The following is a 24,791-nucleotide window of genomic DNA, read 5'->3' as shown; positions in this document are numbered from 1 at the left end:
CTTTCCACCAATGATCAAGAGAACTTTGCTTTGAAACTTCATTTTCCTTCTTTGATTTCTCATTCACACCAACTTTAAATCTAATCATTAACTATCCCTTAGACCTCGAAAAATGAAAATCTTCTTAGTAAGAAGCACTTTACTCGCTCGTCAATGGATTTATCCAACGCAAATCAAAATTAGTGGAGCCAGTAAATTTTACATGGCAAATGATTAAAAAAAGCATAAACGAAACTACATTAGGGAGTAGGAGCTGTAGCTCTTTCAAGTAGTCTATATATCAAGCTGAAAAGATCAGAAATTCGTGGCAAATGTATGTTATGCTTTATTTAATGTTCTAATTATATGGTCAATGATATTAGCATACATATTACAGTAAGACATATCAAGTCATCTGCTAAATTAGTAGCTGTCTTTGCAATTGAGATTAGTTTTTTGTTTTAAGGTAAGATTAATAATAATTTTAGAACCTTCATTTTACTTTAAAAATATTTCCCCCACCTCCTCTCTCTATCCTTGGACTATTTCGCCCTTGATTTTTCAATCCTCCATTTATGTAATACATTTCTCAACCTTGCTTTTTTCAATCCTCTATTTATGTAATACATTTTTATATTATCAGTTAAAAGTCACTTTCGTATTTGAAATTTTGCAATAGGATATTCTATAATGAAGATACTTAACACCCAAAATTATGAAATAAAATATGGAGGATTTGATACTTATCATCAAACATTGTGAAATACAATATAGAGGATTTAAAAAACGAAGAGAGAAGATACGAGACATATACCTTTCAAGCAAGTTGTATGAAGCATACATCTATTATTGGAACTAATTAATCTCAGGATCATTAGCATTGTCCTCGCATATAATTTAATCATTTCTAATTGACCAATTTTCATTTTAATAGAATTTTTATTTCATATTATATATTCATATGCACTATCACAAGATAAATAATTGTTTTATGGTGCTCCAAATTTATTAATTTAAATTTTTAGAATAACTTCAAGCCATCCGCAGTCGTAGTAGTAGATTTTTGACCGAATCAAATAAGCATTGTACCAGTCCCCAAGAACAAGGAAATTAAGAAAGAAGCGTGACTTATTTAGAGATTGTAATGTAAATCATAATTTATGAACTGGTGGCCAACATGTTATAGTTAAAAACATATTTTTTGATAATTAACGTATAGTACATGGCAATAATTATATATTCGATGAGTGTGTGTTTCCCATAAGTCATATCAGGTGGATCACTCTTCGATAATATTATAATCCAATAATTATTGCGAGTTGCTTAGAGATGATTGAAGGATTGATAATTACTTTTCAATTTGCTTAGGAGTCCAATTAACATTAGTTCTTTCGTGACAAAAGGTGGATTAAGCAATACTAATCTAGGAAATAAATAAATGAAAATATTCTTTAGAATGAGAGAACTAAGTGACTTGCACTAGTCACCCTTATTAACTACAACTACTTCCAATAACGAAGCCTTAGCAACGGTTTTAAGTCTATAGATAATACGTAATAGGCACACTTAGCTACTCTTAGCAAACCCAAATGATCAAGAGAGAAAATTTTGATTTCTTATTTAAATCTAGTATCCCTAGATCAGATATAGCGACATGAAAAATACTTGCTCATATTAGGGGTTGCACTAAACAAATAAATGCATGGCATTTATGTTCTAATTAATGGTCACTTCCCTCGCTAGAATTAGTAAGGTAAGATTTGAACCTTCATGCATATTATGTTGGAGTTCAATTTATCAAATTTTCAAACTTCAGTATTGTGTGCTAGAGTTGTTCCGTGTTTTAGTTAGGGGGTATTTTTATTCAGATATTATTTCCGCGTTAAAAGTGATCGCTTATTAATTGCATTTTCAAACGGTGGTTAAATATTAATAAATGGTTGAATAACTTACCATCCGGGCTAATTTTTCGGCATTTTTATAAATATAGCCAGTTGGTACTTTCCCTAACTAGTATACGTAGAGTCGTAGATTATATATTCATTATAGACGGTTATTTATTCATACATTATACATCCGTTTGCAATTTTTAAATTTAAGCTATTGGAATTTGGACAGGTAGTTATTTAGATTAAATTTTTGAAATTTTTACTTGGTGTAGCTTCTTCTAAGAGATAATTATTGATAATAACTACCTTTTAATTTATTTATATTTAGTAGCTACAGTGATTTTGTAAATTACCATTCGTAGCTACAAAATATTAAAGTTGGAGTGAATGCCCGCCCAGTTCGAACACAGACCTCAACAACATTTCTTTTCTTACATATTATGGCGAAATACACTCAAATACAAGGAGAAGAAGCTAGGAAAAATATGTAAGACAAGTAATGTTGTTGGCTGGGTTCGAACCTGGACGGGCAAGGGGAAAGTCTCGCTCAAATACACGCGAAATACACAGCTTTGCTTAAAGTAAGCTACAAATTGTAATTTGGAAAATGGTAGCTACTAATGGTAAGATCCTCATAGAAAGTAGTTATATCTGTAAGTTTGCCTTAATTGTTCTAACTTTTTTATTTTGAAGAGTTGCTAACTATACTGTCAAGTTTCATCTAACTTCGAACTCTTGTTCATAATTTGGTCTTATGCGAGTTCGGGCTTTGAGAAGTTGCTAACATTTTTTTGCGCGGATTGTCCTTCAAAGGCACTGGTCTTTAATTTTTGTCCCTCAAATTGGTGGTCTTTAAAATTTGCCCTTCGCTAAAAAACTCTTGGTTTCGGGTTCAAATCCCGCTCAGTCAAAAATTTTAAAAAAAAAATCGCAAGGTAGAGTTTTGCTACCTTCAAGCAGAGTTTTGTTACCTTGAGGCAGAGTTTCAAACTGTGCGTTAAGGTAGAGTTTGCCTCAAATTCTACTTGATAAGGCAGAGTTTGACTGGAAACTCTACCTTAGCAGGCAGAGAAGGTAGAGTTTGCTACCTTATAAAATGATTTCATCACAAATGTACCAACTCCTACTCTACATCATCTGCTTTACTACCACTTAAACACTATTCTGATCCTTTAATACTCAGAAATAGAACTCTTATCCTCCAACCATATCCTTGCCCTAGTAGAAAATGATTTAAAACATGATAATCAAGGTAAAATATCTTCAACAAAAACTCACAGCAAACAGACCACAATCTAGTATTAATTACAATACAATGACTAAAATTTGTCCTTTTTAAAAATGGCAGCCTCATAATCAGGTAAAATTATAACTTTTAGTTACAAGCAACAATAAATAAATGTGCTTGCATTGCAGTTGAGTCTTTGTCTATTTTGGAGGCAAAAGTTTGCCTTAAGGCCTAACTTTTGCCCGAATAGGTCTAATTTTGGGCAAAAGTTAGGCCTTAAGGCAGAGGTTTGCCTTAAACCCTAATTTTGGGTAAAAGTTTATCTTAAGGCTTAACTTTTGTCCGGATAGGCCTAATTTTGCTACAAACCTTTGCCTTCCGAAATTCTTTTTTTTATTTTACTGATCCGATGTTCAAACCCACAACCTCATAGTATTAGGCGAAGGATAAAATTAAAGATCAATAATTTGAGAGACAAAAATTAAACACCAGTGCCTTTGAAGAACAATCGTGCAAATGACCCAGTTGCTAACCGTTTGGTCTTGTCTGGGTTTGGGCTATGATGTAGTGGGCTGAAATCGTGCTTCTTTGCTCAATGCATCTTATCCCATACAAGAATTAACTAAAGTCAATTTTTTGTTCTTAGCCCAAACAAGAATTAGAGCCCGTTTGGATTGGGCACATAATTATTCAACATAAAAAAATTTTTTGAAATTTTTTTTTAGTGTTTGGTGAAAGTCATTTTTGTACGTTTTGTCTTAAAATAAGCTCAAAAAAATAATTAGTATTGCTTTGATTTAGCCTTATCTAAAACCAAGTTGCAAATTTTATAAGCTGTTTAAAATAAGCCCATCCAAACAGGCTCTTAATTACTAGTGTACTTGTTAAGTCAAATTTCTTTTCAACTTGATTAGCCTGAAAAATGTGCTATAATTATCTTACACAATAGTCAACTGTTTGTTCATCAGAATAATATAATAAATTAGACTAGAAAAGTAGGAGAAGATCCAATGAAATGCGAGCTAGCTAGTCAAATTGATATTGCAACTGGGGCACTGTACAAAAATAAATAAATACTAAAGTAAATAAATAAACTGGGGCACTTTATGGAGTTGAGAGGTCCACATCACGTAGGGCCTTTGTTTAATGGAAGCGAGGCGGAAAAACTTTCCAAATTTGGAAAGTCACATATACCCATTGCAAGAAATAAGGTTAGATTTGCAAGTCACTAGAAATCTAGAAATTCACCCACATGGCCTTTATATGCTTTTTAACCTTCTTGATGACAGTGATAATTTCTCTATAGTCTTCTCTCTTTTTTTCACTGTGCTAATCTCGATGTTATAGGGATCTTAAATTAACAAAGCTTCTAAGCAAGTACATGACGGGATAAGTGACGATTAGTCTGAATTCCCTTATTTGTCTGATCCTTAAGTTTCTGCAATTACTATTTCTTAACCATTTTGTGGTCCATTTTTTAACCGTTTTGTGCTTTCATTTTTACTTCTAACGAATTGAATTTGAGAGCATTATTGACTTAGCGGACGCATTAGTGAAAAGTGGTTAAGGGCATTTTGAGCTAAAATTATAGTAACAGCTAGGGTGTAGCTAAGGAAACCTTTTACCATCGAAAGAAAAATTTAAACCTTTTCACAAAGTACAAAAACAATTCAGCATTTTTTCCCTTTGAGAAATTATGATGAAACACACAAAATTCCTACAAAGCGAGGTGCCAAAACTGTAATTTTACTTTGTATATAGAAAAATTTAGCGATAGCAAGTTGGCGAGTGCCAACGGGGTGGGACAGGGCGGGCTAGGCGGAAGGTTTTGTCCTCATGTGGGGCGGGGCGGCTTACCCTTATGCGTGGTGGGGCGGGTTGAGAATGTTACTGGTTAAGGCTCAATCCGCCCGAACTTGCCCTGTCCCACCGTCATGCCTAGGAAAATTCAAGGAGGTTGCGTCTGTTTTCAAATTTTTCCCTCGTTCACGGGGATATGGCATACGATCACATCACATGCTTATTTGTCTCATATAAGGCTGCATTAACCACTTCTTCTTATGACACAATGCTATACTTTATGACAAAGCCACTGTTTATTTTAATTAATAATCATATCTACAATGGTTTAAAGAGAGTTTAACGGTGAAATCCAATCATTCATTCTCATAGAGCTAAGCCTCGCACCGTGCAAAGAGGAAATATATTGGAAGAATTAAGTGTGGGTCCTAATGTATTAGCAATATCTCAAATTAATCACACTCCAAAGAGATTTATTATTTGTTGTGGTGCTATTGACTTCCAAGTCAACCCGACCTCTTTGGTGCACGTGTTGGTCCGAAATCATTTGATGGGCTTTTGATGTCCCGACACCTGGTGTTCTTTTAATTTGTTTTCTTTTTATTTTGTTGTAAAGTTACGTCTTCCCTATTATTTGTGCATGTTTACCCTACAAACACAAGAAAAAGGAAAAGAAAAAGAAAGGCACAATTGATGGCTATTTGGTGGCACTTCTATACTCAGAATAAGGTACGTATACATATTTCTATAAATGATTGTATTTTATAGTACTTTTATATATGTAAATTTTACTTTAAGAAATCAAATTAAATTCGAATTTAAGCTCCTTGAGTAGGTGGAGTTTGGAGCACCAGACCAAACTGAGAGGCGCTGCTTCTGGGCGTTGGATATGAATAGCTGGGCACTATAATAGATCTTGTTGTCTACTTGTCCCTGGTACATATAGTCCATATATTTTAGGAAATACTTCATGCAATAGCTAGCTCCAAATCTCCATGAATAAAAGCAATTAGTGTACTACAAAGGTCTATATCACGAAATGATATTGATTTAATATTAACAAATTGCACGTTAGTCATCGTAGCTAGTTGGAAGAGTAGACCTATGCTCTCACTACAATCTTTTGTAATCATGATTTCCTTGTAGAAACTCCAGTAGTAACTGCTGTACTCGTCAAGCAATACATGAAAAGAAAACAACTAATTGACCAAGAAATATGATTAAAAAAAAATGTAAAGGATTATCTTTCTTAATGAGTACTATTTGTTTTGCTAGTTATATGACATGGAAAATTAAAAGACAATAAACATCACTGATTCTTCATTCTCTGTCCAGTCCACTCTATTTTTCATTATGATAGGTCGTGTTACTAGCTAAGTTAATCAAGTAATCAACTGTCCAAGATATGGCATGCTTGCTTGAATTAATTGTGGATGTATGTAACAAGGGCAATATGGGAAGTACAGGCGTGGTGGGATCTTGAGAAAAGTACAAAGAGGAGATTAATCTTCGCTAGAGCAGTCTCTTACTAAGTGAGGTCAAATCTACATTGAAGAATGATCATACGGGAATTTGCAAATTTAGGATCCGATCAAAGAAGGGTCATTTTTCTGTTAAGGATTATTTCATTTAATTGTAATTATAGCTGCTAGGTGAATAGCAATTTTTGTAAGCTCAAAATGTATAGGAGTTTCTCTCCAACTTCCTGTGATCAACAAGTGCTAAACTTGTTAACCTGTATCTACACTAGAGAGGCTAGGTTTGGTCCTCCTCTTTGTAATTGTCTGTTTTGGTGTGATATGTCGCTGAAGATTCCAGATGGAAACTTGAGTGATTTTTGGAAAAGAAAAAAAAATCAATTGAAAGTAAGGTAAACAATTAACAATCTCTCAGTTAACTCATTATTGTTTTGACGTTATGTGCTATTTTAAGGAAAATAATTAATGTTCAGTTATGTTTTTCTTTGATATTCTCATACCACTATTAAGTATTTAAATTAAAAAATAATAATAAATCTTATGTAAGAAAAATGGACATGGAGTACTTAACTCAAACCCAAAGGTAATTAGTTCATGTTAATGAGGTGAGAATTATACACAAATATATAAAAGTATATTATAACATTGCATTCCCTCGACACATTTTAACACTTCGATTAAATAAGATCTTGTCTATTGATTTGTCAATCTTTAGCACTTAAGTTTGACCCTCTCAACACAATCAAGAAAAGAGAATTCTAGACTGGGATTTGATACTAGTAAAATTACGTAGCTATTATTGTGTGATTTAACTGGTCATAACTAAAGATTAAAGGGGCTAGAAATAAACTCGTGTCCTGGCCATAACCGTTGGATATATAGCAAATGGTTACTTTGAGATTGTTCGTATACTTAAAAATCACCTAAAAGGATGCCTCAAGATTAGGATTCATGTTGAATCCCATGGATTGAAGCACTTCCACACCTTTCTTATTCAACATTTTGGTCACACACTCTCCCATGTGTCTATGTTTGTTTTTATACTATAAAGTGAAAAAATGCGTGGTTTATTTTTCGTCCATATAAGAAGATAGGAGAATGTCTTTTAGAAGTAGCCTAGTTGGTACTGTGTACATAGATCTCTTGGTATTTGAGACTTACAATTGCATGGTACCCTCTATGGCTTTGACAGCTTTAAATTGATGAATATAGACACATACTACGTGCTATCAAGTTGGGGGGAAATAAGAGGGGTGGTGCCGTGTTTAGAAACTTGAACCAATACAATTAATTGCTCTATTTAGCCATATAGAGTGTGTTTATTTTCCTAACAGTCTCATCTTTATTTATTACTAGCAACTAGCAAAGCTCACTTCTCATTGGCTTCTAGGATCTGCCACCTCTACTTACATTCTCTCTCTTTATTCCAACTTTAGCACAAATCACCAATTTCACAGGTGATCAACAGAGAGGTTTCTTCAAATATGAAGGTTAGTAAGCATGCATGAATAATATGTATGGTAATTTTGTCTAAAGTAAATAGAGTACTACTAGTTAGCTTTTAGAGGTTTGTATAATTTACTGTTCTTTTGGGGTTGCAGTTCTTAAGCTGGATGCAAAATAAGTTCAATGGTGGACAAGGGAACAAAATACCTAATGGAGTTCAAACCAAAAGTAAGCCTTCTTTCCACTTCTTTAGCAAAAAAGTAAAGTTTAACTGTTTTTCTTAAGGACTAAAACTAACATGCGTGTGATCTTAGCTTACCGTGTTACTTGTCATAAATCACATGAGTTAGAATTAAGTTTAGGAGGTAAGATTCTAAACCCTTACATACAAAAGTGCATGGCCAAATGTTGATATAGATCCAGGTTTTAGTATTAATAGACTCAAGATTTTGTCTTTTATTTGTTCAAAATATAATCTTTGTACTAATTTCAGAGTTTAATTGTCATGTATATATTCATGATCTAAATAAAAAAAATTGTGAGTTCAATTGAGCATTCCTAACTATACATAAATACGGTTCAATCCAACTATATATGACCCGACCAGCTTGTTTTCTGATACGACAAAAGTAGTGTTTGGCTACAAAAATGCTAGAAATGGAGTTTAGTGATTCCCAGTAAATCCTAACTAGTCCTAAAATGCATATAGCAAGCTTGCTTAGACAACGGCATACATGGAGGGGTTTGTTCATTATATTCTCTCCTAGCTGATTTCATCATATATCTTCCGACCAAGAAGACAATAGATTTCGAAATTGGAGAACATGCTGGAATGTCTCCGTTCCTTCAAGTCCAGAGGCGGATGGAATGTCATTTTTCATATTTCGTACTACTAAATCTTTTATTCCAACATCGTGTGTATGACATGTTTAAATCATAAAATTCAAAGGGCATTATACCTATCTTTAATTATAAATCACAAGATTACAAAAGTCATTCTTATTTTTTAAATTTCTTGTTTAGTCAAGTTAAGACACTTAAAATAAAATGACAGATGGAGTAATTAACCTCTTTGTCCGGTAGTCCCTTTTTAGTTTTCGATTAAACCTTAGTTATTCTACAGATCTAAGTTGGCTTAATTAGAAAATTGGTTAGGTTTATAACTCTCTTGTTTAACTATCGTAGATCGGACAAATCAAGAACCTCGCAACGAAGAATTCAACGGTTGGCCTGATTCATTATTAGCCATTGGAACTTTTGGTACCACCAGCACTTCTCTAAATGCAAAATCAGAGACCACCCAACACGTACAAAATCAAGATCATGAAAATGAAATCTCAGAGGAAAATTACAATGAGCAAAGTTCCTCTCCAGATTTAGCAGAATTCACCCCTGAAGAAGTTGGCAAATTACAAAAAGAATTAACAAAGCTATTATCAAAAAAGCCTGCAGCTAATAAATTAGTTGCTGAAGACAGAAAGGATGGTGATCTCCCATTGGACAGATTCCTTAATTGTCCTTCAAGTTTGGAAGTTGATCGTAGGACTTCCAGCAGATTTAGTTGTACCAATTCGGAGATTTATGAAAATCTGGATGAGGAAGAAATTGATAGGACTATTAGAGCAATTATTGGGAGATGCAAGGACCATGTTTGCAAGACAAATAAAAAGAAAGTAAATGGGATGAAATCAGTTTCGTTTCTTCTCAAGAAAATGTTTGTTTGCTCAAGTGGTTTTGCTCCTACTCCTAGTTTACGAGACACATTTCCCGAATCAAGAATGGAGAAGGTAAATAAATTTTAAGTTATGCACAATATTTTTTTTATGCTATTAATTTGTGCAATTAAACGGGTTATAATGGTTTATTATTCTAGTTTTAATATTATGCTATAGCAAATTTGATATGGATAGTTACATATGTTATTGTAGGTTCACTAATACTTTGCTTGGCCAAACTTTTAGAATCAGTTTATTTTGAAGAGTGCATTATTTTTCGAGAGAGTACTTATGAAAAGTAGCAATTTTTGTTTGACTAATCAATTTGAAAGACATATTTGTCAATATTAGAGCAATAATATGTGTTTGGTCATTGTTCCAAAAGTATTTCTCTATGGAAGTAAAATACTACTCAAAACACTTATTTGTTCGAAAGGCTTAGTCAAACACTTTTAAAAAAAACACTTTTTAACTTCCCATAAACTTGATCAAACGACCTATGAGCCATAGTGTAAAAATTGTTAACATTGTAATTGTCAGTACACAGACTATAAACTCAATTAATTTCCACCTTCAATATGCACATGAGCATGTATATATCTGGTTATTTGTGTTAATATTTGCAATTTTGTATTATTTTTTCTTTAACAACTCATGTTTTAACGGTATTTATTTTGCAGCTTTTAAGGACTATACTTTCAAAGAAAATAAACCCACAAAATGCCGGTCGAGTATCAACAAAGAGATATTTAGAGGACCGATGTGCACCAAAGGAAGAGGAAGAGGAAAAGAAACGGGAGAAAACCTGTCATGGATCTAAGTGGGTCAAGACTGATTCTGATTGTGAGTATAATTTATTTTGTAGTAGTAAGTTTTTAATTAAAACAAGCATTTTAATGTTGTTAGCTTAATCACTAGTACTTAACAAGTGCTTATTCTTATTTTGCAGTTATTGTTCTGGAAATTTGACAAACCTCCCTGCCTAAATGGGATGTTCAAAGAATAATCTCTCTTTTTTTTAGTTTTATTTTTATTTTTGGCAGGATACTTCTTCTTTTTCTTATTTTTTTCATGGTTGTATTTATCCACCGATAGATTCAACACATGTTGTGTAATGTCACAGAAGAATCTTGCATATTGTACTCTTTTTTTTTTTTTGCTTTTATCTTTTTCAGATGTCTAGTTAAAAAGAATAATCTTTTTCTAGTCTTCTTATTTTTGGTTTTACCCATTGTTTCAAGTGATTAGTACTAACTATTCCATACTTCCTAAGTATAATTATATATGAGAGATTAAGTCCATTGTATGCTAGTAAAAGGAGGTGAGAGCTTTTTCCACTTTTACTTAATTTCCCCTCCTCGCTCTATCCACATTAACAATTGTTTTTCATGTTGAATAAAGTACGGGAAAAATGGAACTAAAAGATTGTTCCTTCAATCACGATAATAGTAATTAAATAATAAAAGTAACATATAAAATTATATAAATTAAATAATAAAAGTAACATATAAAACTATATAATGAGATTGGGTATTACTTGTTAGAATACCTCTTTTTGCCTATTAATTACATGACATAAAGCCCTCAACATAATGGCCGATTTTTCCTATCGTGCCCATCTTTCATATTTGAAGGGGTGAAAATCATTTACACCCTTCAACTTTGCTTTAAAAATCAAACTCCCCCCTCAATTTTGAACGATGTACATCCCCCCCCCCCCCCCCCCCAATCCTAATTGACTTTTTTAAATGCCTATTTTACCCTTACATTATCAATTTTTATCTTCTTTTTTTTTTACTTCTTTAAAATCATGATATTTTTCTATTTTTTTTAATCTATGTAACAAATTTCCTTTAAATAATAAACACTATCTTTTGGGCGAAAAAGAAGTGATAAATGATAATTGAGTATATAAGTTTATGATGTTCTATAATGAAGTAAATTAGCAGAATCAAAATAATATTAATAATAATCAAACTCCAGCATCTAATTATACAAGTGAGAATAACAGGCTATACTAACTTTATAAATATATTTCAATATAAGAATTATTCCATTAATGACAATTAACACTTGTTTATTTATATAGACAATAGAGAATAACACAGAAGTGAAACTTAAATATGCATGTACATACACATACACATACTTAATACATATAATATTAAATAACAATCACAAAAGATAATTAGATTTTGTGAGAAATTCATAAAAGTATTATTATAATGTTAATAAACTTAAATAAGAATCTATAAATACCTAGGTTTAAAAAATAAACATTATATATAATATAAAAAGGTATTACAAATATGGAGGATTGAAAATAACAAGGGCGAAATAGATATTGCATAGGACAAAAGAGGAAAAATGTCTATTATTCAAAGTTAAGTGGGAAATTTGATTTTTTTTGGGGGGGGGGGGGGGGGGGGGGGGGGGGGGGGATGATTTCACCCTATTTGAAGTACAAAATATGTTGAAGCTACTCCTTTTCTTTTCTTTTTTCTTTCCATTCGGTGTGTCAAAGCTATTCATGGCGCACAAAATGAAAACTTTTTTTGTCTCTAATCCCAATACTATTATAGCCACTGCCAATGTAAGCTAAATAGACTATCCTTTAATTGCTTTTGTATTTACTTAAAACAATTTTGTACCGCAAAGTTGTTAGCAGTACAATGTATTGCACAACTATTTCGGTATCACATATAATATTTCATGAAAACTATGGTACAAATTAGCCTTTTGATCTCAAACGTTTATCAATTACACCTCAATTTCATGGTTAGTTGTGAATATAGCATATTTGTTCGGAATTGGAATCATTTATTCATACGAAGTTCACCAACACCGGAGATAAAGTAACAAGAAGTCCATTTTTTAACAACAAAACGTAAAGATAAAAAATAAAAATAAAAACAAAAAAAGGTTGGAGGCCATAATCAATTAATCGTAGTAGAAAATAAAATATTTCAAGGGGTCAATGAAAATAAAAAAAAAAGTAAAAATAGAAAAGCAGTGACTTCTCACGTTCTGTATAGCTCCACCCCATAATTGGGGATAGGCCAAAATTAGGGTTATGGATTTTCAGATCTGAAAAACAACCAAAAGTCAACAAGTCCATTCCTTTCAAATTTCTCCATATATTAGGGTTTTAGAATTAGGGTTTATTTTGTGTTTGGAGTGAAGTGCCTTGTTAGGGGTGTGTAATTTTGAGCTGTCAATGCAATTTGAATTGCAATTAGGAAATTTTTTCGGTTATTTTTGGGACACCGAAAAAGCTAAATTGTGAGCTTATATAACATCAATGTCGTGGGCAGGTCCAGAAGATATCTATCTTTCTACTTCTCTTGCTAGCTATCTTGATAGTGAGTTCCTTTCTATTCTAATGCTTCATTGTGTTTTTGGCTTCTTTTCGTCTAGTAAAATAGAACAGAATGGATATGGAGGATTCATGTAACAGAACCCAACTAATTTGGTATTGATGCTTAGTTGTTTGATACAAATAATTAATATGTTCCTGTCAGTTGTTTAAGTCTTTTTTTGTTAATAAATTCTTGATCTTGATGTAATGTTCAGAATGGGTGTGTTCTTACTTAATTGTGCCAACTGGTTCTTGGATCTTTGGCTGTCGTTTAATTGCATGTTTAGAGGTTCTGTTAATGGATCTTTACTCTGATATAAATTTTGTTGATGCAAGCTATGTTTTTTTGACTTAGAATTCCGTTGAGATTATCTGATGTGGCTACATGAGCGCATAAAGGCTTAATTTTTAATCAGTTTTGCTGGTTTAAGTGCCTGTTTAGTTGTTGTCTATTGAAAAGGAATAGCCTTGCTGGATTAGTTTGATCTACTTGAATTCAAATAACACATTTATGATCTCTTTCTATTTTCTTAGCTCATAAATTAATGTTTGTATTTTTTTATCAAACCACCTTCCTTGATGGAAGGACAGAATACTATGAAGATGTTGAAAGATTAATATTTTCCTCTCCTTATGAAAATCAAACGAGGGGGTGAAATCTCTCCTCTTGAAGGTAGAAAATATCTTGGAAGATGTTGAAAGAGTAAATTCTTTTCTCAGCCTAAGAAAATCAAACGGGGAGATGAGAATCATGAGATACCTTGAGAATCAAACGGTATAAAGATACTGCTTCAGAATGATTTCATTCTTTTCTCTTTAGTCCTAGCACTTGTCTGATCTTGAATGATGGAGGAACGACAATCCTGTTAGAGCCTGTTTGGAAGAACTCATTGCAATCAGATTTAGTATAATTACTAGGGTAATAATTATACAATATAGTAATTACATACACCTTTGTTTGTCATAATGTAACTACAATGTAATTCATGAGGATGTGGCCTAGTGGTCAATGAAGTGGGTTGAGAACCATGAGGTCTTGGGTTCAAATCCCAGGGGAAAACACTAGGTAATTTCTTTCCACCTGTCCAAGTCTTGGTGGACAAAGTTACCCGGTGCCGCTGTTGGTGGAAGGTAGCAGGTACTCTGGGTAATTCCACTGTTCATATTTGATTGCACAAAAGGTGTCCTTCAAACAGGCTCTTAATTTTGAGGGTGGCCAGCATTTGATAAGGGTAGAGAACTGACTGTTGGAAATCCACGAAATAAGGATATTGGTATAAGCGTTGTTGTCTTAAGCGCTATATCATAATGATCTAGCTTGGTGAGCTTTGTTCTTTATCTTTCCCCCCTCTGATATTATCAATTTTTCCTAGTAAAATGTTCAACACTTGCTTCAAGAAACTTACACGCCTTTTGACTAGAACTGTGTTCCAGATACAATGATATGGAGAAGTAACTCATTCAAATCCACATCAATAGAAGTAGTTTTTTCTAACTGATTTCTTGTATTTTGTTCGACTACTAATCCTGCATAGGCTATAAACTGAACAATTTGCTGTTTTGCACCCTTGATGGGGTTGTTAATAAAAGGGCCTAGCATCTAATTTAGGACTTTTCGGGGGCAGAATGTATCACGGGGAAAGCTGCTTATAAATGTTTTTAAGTGTAGGGAAATTCATATTACTATTCGTATCAAGCAAGCTAGTAGACAAGTTGTCATAGTTTTATAGCGTAAGTTATCCTGTTTTTAGCTCCATAGGCACTATTTCTTTCTTTTCTTACTTTGACTTGATATCCTTCACAGAGAAACTTCTCGTATTGCTGCGAGATGGGCGAAAGCTTTTGGGGACACTTCGTTCTTTTGACCAATTTGGTAGGTTTCTCTTGTCATAACTTCAGTTTCACAGCTATAATTAACCAGCTGAAGGGAATCTTCTCTGCTTTTTGTAGCTAATGCTGTTTTAGAAGGTGCATGTGAGCGTGTTATTGTTGGTGAAATCTACTGTGATATTCCGTTAGGTCTTTATATTATCCGAGGGGAAAATGTTGTGTTAATTGGCGAGTTGGTATGCATTGCTCTCTCTCTCTCAACCCCCCTCCCCCCTTCATTTTAAATGAGAGTTTCTTTTCTACTTGGTATCCTGTAACTCTTTGCTCATATTTTTTGTTCTGATTGATAAGGATGTAGATAAGGAGGAACTTCCACCCCACATGACTCGTGTCCCAGAAGCTGAGATAAGAAGGGTATGACCCCATTGCTCTTTATCTGACTAATGTAAATGTGTAATGAAGTTCATGTTGGAACATGAGAATGCCATGGGTCCGCCATTTGTTTGCAACTAGGTTTAAATTTTTGTTAGCATTGTTTAACTCCTAATCTGAGTTTTCACTGTTAGAATATTTGAATATGCCATACTGTGAAATAGTCATGTAATTGTAGTGGGCTTTAAATTTGTGTTGATCTGCTGAAGAGCATTTACCTTTTTTCATTTTGTACGTGATCCGTTTCTGGTAAAATCTCTCAAATAATTGTTTGCTTGCAAAGATCAAAGCTAGAAGAGTTTGTGTCAACTGGTGCCTCAACAAAAAGGAATAGCATTACCATTCTCAAAAAAAAATTCATTCTCAAAAAAAAGAATAGCATTACCTTTGTCAGTTTTTCTGAAAAATATCTACAAGAAGTTAGTGTCGTAGTGGTAAAGTTTGTTACATCAGAAGTTAGAAAAGCCCCCTGCCACCCCCAAAGAATAAATAAATAAACAAATACAAGACAGGATAAGGAGGAGTTATTCTGTTATTTTGGCTTTTACGGTGTCCCTCTTAGAAACATTGTAGGGTTATAAAAGATAGATGATCTTTGTACTTAGTACTCTATAATGATGTCCAAGACCTCAACTCTGCTTTCGTTTCTTCTGAAAATGGGCTTGAGTGATCCTCTGGTAGAGAAATTATGCACCCATGAATCTTTGAGAGGAGGCTTTCAGCTTGTTCCTACTAGACACTGGCTGTTAAAAGTCGATTGCCCTCTGGTTTTTTTTTTTTCCCCACGCACATAGCAGGAGCTTAGTGCACCTGGCTGCCCCTTTTTTTTAACTAGTCCCCTTCTTTTGCACATTTGCACTTCCTATCTGCCCGCTGGATCCTTTTTTCTTTTTAATAAAAACACTGCTGTAGTGATTGGATGATGGAATCTATTAAATGATAAAACACACACATATTTGATATCATAAAACTCCGCAGCCCCGATCCAGTAATTCAATAGTGGCCCTTCCCCATTATTTGAACGAGATATAGTAAAAGCTTGAATTCCATACTCTGAAATTTTATTCTTGAAACTCATGAATTAACTAAATCCGTTATTAATTGAATATCATACAATAGTGATGTATATTAATGTTTGCTAAGCCTTTTATGTTATATCTGCTTTCATGTGTATTATCGAGATATCATCTGAGTTTTAACTCTTTTTTATTCTGTCTAATTCTGGATATCAGGCCCAAAAAGCAGAAAGGGAGGCTACGGATCTTAAAGGTACAATGCGAAAGAGGATGGAATTCCTTGATATGGATTGAAGTTTCTTGCTCATACCAGGTTTTGCTTGGAAATCATGCCAAGCCTTCCGCAAATATTAACGTGGTTGCTTGGTGGTTGCAAAAAGTAACTACGGATCAATTTCTCTTCTCACTGGCTGTACTTTGCATCTGTAAGTGTTCGTCATAACATCTACAGTACATCATTGCTGCTGGGGTGGGAACAGAGTTGCTATTGCTATTATCTTTTTATGTTTCCTCTGTTAGATGTTCGAGTATGGTTGGTTCTCTCATCTTCCTGGTAGTACAGGTATTCTACCTGTTGATGGTTTGGACAATGCTAGACTATGAAGATGGTGAAAAAGTGATCCATTGTTCTCTTATTTTAGTCTTAAAGAACGTAAACTTCTATGGTTGATTGTATAGACTGAAATCTGGATTCAGCATTTTATCCTGTTGAAATAACAGTTAATTTTATTTATGTTTCTGTATGTGTTATTTTATTGCATTGCGTCAGAATTTTTTTAATTTTCAGGTAATTGGTCATGTGATTTTTTCTTTTTTGAATGCTTCACTAGTCTCCGATGGGCATCACATGTAATGTAACATGAGCTTGAATTTCAGCAGTTGACCGTCCAAATTCAGACAATAATTTAGCCCTTGTTGAAAGTTCTTTAATACTAATGAATGTGTTTTGGAAGGGTGGGGACGAGAAGATTTTTATTTTGGGTAGTAGAGCAAAAGAAACAAAGGAAAAGTACATGTAGGTTGACCTTTATGTGCAATATTAATCTTTAGTCAAAAGATTTTGTTTTTTCTTCTCGTTGATTGATTACCTAAACTTTTATCTTGTTGATAATGGTTTGATTCCCTAATAAGAGGCTTCCTTAAAATCCCTATACTCCCCACCTGGTAGGCCAGAAAGAATGATAAAATTGGAACTGTAGTTTAATTTTTTTTTATTATAAGAAAAAGAAAGAACTCAACGAAAGGGATAAGAAAGTACTCTTCTCTTTGGTTTATTTCCAAATATGTATCCACATTCAATATTTACACTAAATCTTATTTATCATGGTTAATTGATTAAATGCATCAAGAATATTCTAGAGTTTCAAGTCTTCCATGTTGACATAGACCTTTTCGTTGTACTAGTCGAGGTCTTGCTGGTCAGTGATTTAGGCTAGGAAATAAATAGAGCATTCAAAGACGTGATCGCTTTCCAATTCAATTCTAGAATTTCCAAGTCTTCCATTTTACGTCAGACATCTTTATTGATGTTAAAATTCACCTTAACTCACTTAAAATATTTAATGGAAACAGCAAAGTTGATTTACCAGAACAAAGTCAAGTAGTACATAATTGACTGGTCCATGCTTTCTGACCCATTTACTTAGAAGGAACGTATTTAAATTCACGGGTCTTAATTCCCTGTTCTTGTTTGATGTTTCATCCTCATTCTTCCTTATCTTTCGTTAATTCAGAATTTAGAAACTAAAGAGGACTAGCTCTTGAATATGTAAATAACCGATTAACGTTTGTATAGAGAATTACCTGCAATTGTCTTTTAAATGCAAAAATTGTACACAAACACTTTTGATTTCAAAATAAGGTTATCCGAGAATAATAATCCTGGGATTACAACCTCGATAGATAATGTCACCTTCTATATGGAATAGATAATCCTATGATTTTGGAATAAATTTTATCCCCATTTTAGTTGATAGCCACAATCAAACATTAGACAAATTTAATCCCAAATTTTATACTAGGATAACTAACCCCTAATCCTCGTAACCAAATGGCCCCTTATGGTGATGTGGCAAAGTAACATCCACAAAAGAGAGAAGACAATCAATTTAACAATGAATTTTCCATATTGGGGTCGACAAACCAAGTTCTTTATACCTTTATCTTGTGAAGTGTTTGTTCATTCACCAAACCTACAAGAAGCTAGGGAAGATTTCTCTGTCATATCATTCTGACTTGTTCCATCAAAATTCCCCAGTATACATTTGAATCTTTGTGTACCACAGCTTTTGGAATTGGCGGCTGAAAACAAACTTAGACCGTTGAAAATTGAACATTGATGAATCAAACTAGAACCAATGGCTGACCAAGCGTCAGCCTTATTTGACCCTTCAAAATGTACAGAAGCAGAGCACAAAATAATCATGTTTTCCTGAACATGGTAATGTAGGAAGAGTTCTGAACCGAAACGAGGAGTTTTTTTTTTTTTCCCAAAAGTACTAGACTAATGTGCTTGAAAAAAAAGAGAACATATCACCTATAGCGCATGTTTTTTATGCAGTATGTATGAATAGACTCAAGTCCCATCTAGGAAAGACCAGCGAAAAGGAATATGGCAGCTAACTTCTTAGTCTAAGAGGTACCATCATGGAATGCAAAGGAAATTTCAGGGAATACAACGTTAATGAAGAGATGTGGAAAGGTTGGAACAATCACTAGATAAGGAACGTGATGCGAAGGAAAAAAAAATTGAAATCAGCACCAAACTGGTTTCCCTGAGTCTAACTTTATCTCTCTTGAAAACATAGTTAAATCCAAGAACTATTTGTCAATAAAAACTACATGTGGTTATCAGGAACTGCAGATGATATACTTATGTCTGACTTTCACGTTTAGGACACTTGAAAGTTCGAACAGGACTGCAAGAGATGATACATTTGGAAACTAACAATCTGAACCACTTCAGCGAGCTCATTAACACAAATGCTCCTTGTAAGCAAGCAGGAAGTATCCACTTCTATTATGTTCTGAATATAGCAAATTTTTCAGAGTTCGAATTCTGCTTCTCTTTTTCAAATACGTGTGTTAAGTGTTCAATTTCTAGCTTACAAGAGAATATCACTCTATGTTCTTTCATTTTGAGATAAGGTAAGCATTCATGTTTTGAGAGTATTAAACAATCAAAGTGGTCGGTAGGTTCTGTTTATGCTTTACCAAATACACAGGCAAACTGTCATGCCACAAGGACTTCCAGTGTTACAGTTGGAGAATCATGATGTAACTGTTTTCATTTCACTGATAAAAACTTTTAACTTATAAGCAGTAAGAAGACAGCAAGTGAAATACAATAAATTATGATATTGTTAATGGAGTTTGAAAATCTAGTTTGCTTCAAAGAATTCAGTTGTTAGGGATATTGTCCTTGGGAATGTTGCCTTCAATGTTCAGACTATATTAAGCACCTGATAAGAGGCATAGGCTTCCGAGGGTGACCTACAATGATAAATGAAACTCTGTTCTCATGATTTTAATGGCTTGAACATTTCAGAGTAAAAGCAAACGCACAAATTCAGATATGAACAAAATAAGATAAAAATCTAACATATGAAAGAAATACAACAACACTGCGCTTACAGGGCAGGAGCATTCAGGCAGAGGCGCAGACTATCATAGATACAGCTGATCTTCCCAAAATTTTCTGCTTTGCGCGACAATACATGAACTCCAGAATGCCAAAACCTCAGCTCCTAAATGACTACACAAAAAAATTCAACGAATGTCCTAAAATTCTAATTACTGAAACATATATCCTTTCACTGAGATCTTCTTCTTATGTGTTGTTGAACTTGGTACCCCTCAAAGAAATCCAAGACAGCATTCTCAATGTCCTCACCGGAATACTTGATATAGTTTTCCGGATGCCTTCCACTCTCAATATGACTCCTGAACCTTCCGAGAAATGATCTATAAGCTGGGATCAACTTCTCGGATATAGAAATACGCAGCTCCTCTCGGAGCTGAGTATCCGGAATCAACCAGGTGGATTGAATCCTATGCACCTCTTCAAACATAGCATTAAACGTCTTAAACCGCTCTCTCAATGCACTCTTAGACACCCCAGATGAAAAATTGCCTTTAACATGTAAACCCTCATCTCGCAAACAATGCAAAACATATATCCAGGTTGATCTCTGGTAGTTTGTAGCTGCTTGTCTGAATTTCCCTGTTAATCTCCTTAAACAATCATCCCCAACCATCTCCCTTAACTCAGGCGACCCTTTAATCTTCTGAACAATATAATGTACATTGTTCATCATAAATAAATGCGCCAATGAAGTATCCCTATAGCACTTAGACTTACCTTCCAAATTGAACTGCAAAATCACAGAAATCCAAATCAAATGAAGCGCCAACGGGGTCTGCCCTTCTAGTTCCCCGAAATCCATATCAGGGGTATTAGGATCACTAGAATACCTAGACCCCGTTGTCGGCTTTGACACAATCAATTCAGACATAGTCTGTTTGTAATCCGAGATTAAACTTATGTAGTTCATAACATACCTAGTCAAAGGATGTATTGTCCCTCCAGGGACAGGAACTTTAGAAGGTTCTCTAAGCACTGCATTTTCAAATTCCGATAATATCCCTCTAGCAGCCTCAGCTAACCTAGATAATATCTCTACAGCTTGAACCCTAATCGACTCCGATGATTTCGAATCAAAAACAATCTCAATATCCACCAACAAATCCGATAAAGCATCATGAAGATCCAATATCTTAAACAACTTCTCAGGTGATCTTCTACTAATACTAATAGCTTCAGCGAAATTAAATAACTGAATAGCTGGACCTTTAATTGTCTCCATAAAACAAGCATCATCAGTTGCAGTTCCCAAATCTTCAAAAATCTGCTCACATAATTTCTTCTCACTAGCAAAAAGTATGCGAACGCACACTTTTGCAGCTTTTATCCACCGCCTGATTTTCATTTCCAGTGTTTCCCATTCTAACCTCTGAATATCTCCAATACTCAGTTTCTCTATACCTAGACGTCGAAAACTTGAGTCCACAGCAGACTTACGTACACTGCCATACACCTGAATACACTCCCTAAGATATCCAGCTGAAATCATTCTCTCAGCTATACGTCGAAGATCATAAATCGCTTCACCAGGCATTAGATCGATCTCACGAATACTATTCGTAGATCGATAACTACAGCTACTATGGCTCTCTTGATGCTCAAACTCCTTAGTAGTCAACGGTGAGTCAACATTATCCTCCTCCTCGTATTCTTCTTCTTCTTCTTCAGGTAAAGGACACGTGTCAGTTAGTGATTCAGCTTCCATTGGAGTTGTATGTGCTATTAGAATATTACGAAACTCGTCTTCAAGACGAGCCATAGCGATCTGGATCGCACTATTGACTTTGTTTTGATCATCTGAAAGTGTTGCGGATTCCATTGACCGTTGGATTTCATCAACGGCTGAGAGGTAACGTTCGATCTCGATGCGATCGCCAGCGAAGATCATCTTCTCACGAGAATCTTCTGATGCTGTTGAATCCCAACGGAGTATTATTTTCTCAGCTGACTCAAACGCAAATGCAACGACGTCGTTTCCTGGCGGTTCCATTATTAATTTCACCTTTGAAATGTCTGAAAATAATTTGTGTGTGAGCTTAGAGAGGAAATGAAGATGAGGGTGAATTTGAGAGGCTAAGTGATACAATTTGTATTTGTAATGGTGGTATTAATAATGAGTACTATTGTGAAATTTAAAATATATATTTATTCTACTGTATGAAAATGGACTAAAATTAATGATTTTCACCGGCGAAGGAATCATTTGAATATTCCGATGGTCGATTAAAGTGGGTTTTAGAATTTAGTTTATTTAAAGGATAAAGGAAAAGAAATGCGTGGATAGGGTGTGCAGAAGTGTTGTCCTATATATGCGCACACTGTCTTTACTGGACAACGAGGGGAGAATATAGGTATAGTAAATTTCACTTTGCACCGTTATCCTTTCGATTTCGCCATTTTGAATGGGAGATAAATCGAAATTTTGAAATATTTTAAAGGCTTAATGCATATGCACCTCTAAACTTATCTTTTTTTATTTTAACATCTCAATTAAGTATTGTTTTTATTAAACTCATGAACTCGTCTTCAAATGTGTCTATCAAACCCCTTAAATCTGATTTTTATTAGAAGCAGAAATTAAATTGAGAAAATGAGGTGGAGTAATATTGTAGGCGTGCCGTAAGCTATTTTTTAGGTTATGGATGTGTCGATTTCTGGTTCTGCTTTTCCGCTACCGGCTTAATCAAGAGCTACTATTTTTCCCCCTCTCAATTGCTGCTAATCTTAGCTAAAAGATGGCATAATCAAAATTAGAATATATATTAGCATGTTGCTACATTGAAGATGGAATACTATGCAAGTCCAATTGTGTTTGATAGACACATTGACGATTGAGTTCAGGAGCAACACTTAATTGAGGTCATGTAAAAAAAAAAAAAAAAGACAAGTTTAGAGGGTTCTTCGCGCCCCCAAACTTGCCCTTTTTTTCTATTTTAGATCTCAATAAGTCATTGTTATATAAACCCCTGAACTTTACCTCAAGTATGTTTATCAAATACAATCCGACTTACATAGCATTTCACATAATGTATCCTTGAAAGTTAAGCTAATATATATATATATGGAATTTGACTATGTTGATAAAGATAATGCTATGCTGATGATGTATTCTGATTCTCTTTGTAAAATATGTTTTGATTTTCGTGCCAACTATACTTGAGTAAAAAAAATATGAAACTCACCATATATGCTATGTAAGTCAGATCGTGTTTAATAGACACACTTGAGGCCAAGTTCAAGGGTTTAATAGGAACAACACTTAGTTAAGGTGCCAAAATTGGCAAATTTAGGGGGCCGCATATTAAATATATGTTCATTTACATTATTTGTATCGAGTTACACCATCTATATCGAGCTCAAATGGAATGATATGAATACTAGAGATTAATACAGTCGCTTTTGATTAGATTGAGGTTGAAACGTAATTATTGTGATATCATTTATATTATTTAACATTATTTGTTTACGCTGTACTTATTATTCTTATTTACTTATTTGAAATAATTATCAATTAATAATTTTTAGTAAGAAATATGTGAGAAAAAACTGAAACAAAAACAACAAAAATTATAGGAAAATTAAAGGAAATATAAGTTACATTTAAAAGTTTTAAGCTACCGCAGAAAAGGATTCTCTATAGACTATAATTGGAACCTAATTAGGAGGCTATTTAAAGGAAATAGAAGTTAAATTCAATTATTTAAATTACGACAGAAAATGATTTTTATAATTGAAGCCGAATGACATACAGAAGAATGTAGAACAGGAATAAGAAGTACATAATTTTAAGTTTACATGATACAATTTGGTAACTTTTCAATTCACGTTGGCAAAAAGGGCCATAAACCCTCTAAATTTCCAGGTCAAACTGTTTCATTGCAAGTCACTTCGAAGTCAGTTAAAAATAGCTGAGTTTAAGTTTTTATGCATTAATTTTATAAAAAAAGATAGGTCATTTACAAGGTATTTATGGATAAATGTCTTGATAATTCTTAATTAGTAATCTAATAATTAAAGATGGTAACTAACCTACTATGACATGTTAAAAGTCACTAATCATATAAAAAAAATGTTACACTGTCAGTATATATAACTTAAATACAAAATAGTTTTAGTTTTCCATCTCTGAAGTTATTCATATCAATTTTCTAAAAAGTTTTCTTCGTTCAAGGTTTTCAAAAAGTTCTTCAAATCTTCTTTTATTGAATAAGGATGGGACATCTTTTCATTGAAATTTACTTTTTTGTTCACTGAAGTCTCAAAATCTAAAATAACCCCAAATTTATCCAATCTTTTCTATATTGAGAGAGTGCCAAGCTACTGCTAACTTGATAAAACTTCCTTATATTAGCGTGAAATTATCTCAATTAGATGTAACATGCAGCATGGGTAGATAAAACTGAGTTGTCATATTGCACTTCCGTTGACCAATTGCTATATGTGGCAAATCCTCTAATGGTAGGAATATTGGTTGACACTTGAAGAGGAGACAAAAGCGAGTGTAATTTTGGTTTTGATGTGAAAAATCATTCCTTTGTTAGATGCATGATGGAGAATGGCATAAGAAGAATCATATATTTGACGTATGGAGGATTTTTCATGAGCAATATTAATCGGACTTGGGTAATTCTCCTCGTAAGAGCTAGCTTTTGGGATTGAATTAAATGAGGCGCTTAATCAGTTAAGTAGAAACTAAACAACCTTCTACATTAAGTGGTATGGTTTCTTTTGTAATCAATCCAAGTAAATACATGATAATGGTGTTTACACTATCAGGGAACAAAATTAATCTCGGTTTAGAGACCAACTTCAGTATTTAAAATCGTCCAAAGACCCACCTTTTTTACCAATATAAAGAATGAAAAGGCTTAGGTGCAAACCAAACTTACTTTGCGCAATAGAAGATAAGTAATGAAGACTATAATGAAGCCAACTTGAATGTACTGATAATTAGTCGACAGTATTCACATGGTGCAT

At 33.7% G+C, this 24,791-nt stretch overlaps 3 protein-coding genes across 4 annotated transcripts; 2 read left to right on the top strand and 1 right to left on the bottom strand.

Annotated features, from left to right (window-relative positions):
- The first annotated feature begins 5,589 nt into the window (after window positions 1-5,589).
- LOC132053916 (protein NEGATIVE GRAVITROPIC RESPONSE OF ROOTS-like) lies at window positions 5,590-11,015 on the top strand. The gene is made up of 5 exons (XM_059446009.1): window positions 5,590-5,625; window positions 7,811-7,864; window positions 7,976-8,048; window positions 8,991-9,607; window positions 10,216-11,015. The coding sequence occupies exons 1-5, from the start codon at window positions 5,590-5,592 to the stop codon at window positions 10,444-10,446; spliced, it is 1,011 nt and encodes a 336-aa protein (XP_059301992.1). The 3' UTR covers window positions 10,447-11,015.
- Window positions 11,016-12,489: 1,474 nt separating this feature from the next.
- On the top strand, window positions 12,490-16,904 carry LOC132052178 (sm-like protein LSM1B). The gene is made up of 5 exons (XM_059443576.1): window positions 12,490-12,897; window positions 14,698-14,766; window positions 14,844-14,959; window positions 15,075-15,137; window positions 16,388-16,904. Exons 1-5 carry the CDS (start codon window positions 12,837-12,839, stop codon window positions 16,463-16,465), a joined length of 387 nt encoding a protein of 128 aa, XP_059299559.1. The 5' UTR covers window positions 12,490-12,836; the 3' UTR covers window positions 16,466-16,904.
- A 1,386-nt stretch (window positions 16,905-18,290) lies between these two features.
- LOC132052177 (exocyst complex component EXO70A1-like) lies at window positions 18,291-22,112 on the bottom strand. 2 transcript variants are annotated; one of them, XM_059443574.1, is made up of 2 exons: window positions 19,805-22,112; window positions 18,291-18,472 (listed from the first exon to the last, which is right to left on the bottom strand). In XM_059443574.1, exon 1 carries the CDS (start codon window positions 21,802-21,804, stop codon window positions 19,984-19,986), a length of 1,821 nt encoding a protein of 606 aa, XP_059299557.1. In that variant the 5' UTR covers window positions 21,805-22,112; the 3' UTR covers window positions 18,291-18,472; window positions 19,805-19,983. The 2 variants fall into 2 exon arrangements, with proteins under 2 accessions (XP_059299557.1, XP_059299556.1); XM_059443573.1 differs by lacking the exon at window positions 18,291-18,472 and adding an exon at window positions 19,441-19,663.
- Window positions 22,113-24,791: the final 2,679 nt, after the last annotated feature.

The sequence above is a fragment of the Lycium ferocissimum genome, chromosome 4 (genome assembly GCF_029784015.1).
Source record: "Lycium ferocissimum isolate CSIRO_LF1 chromosome 4, AGI_CSIRO_Lferr_CH_V1, whole genome shotgun sequence".
Lineage (NCBI taxonomy): Eukaryota > Viridiplantae > Streptophyta > Magnoliopsida > Solanales > Solanaceae > Lycium > Lycium ferocissimum.
The sequence above is the reverse complement of the archived record's forward strand: the minus strand, read 5'-3'. Positions and strand labels throughout refer to the sequence as shown.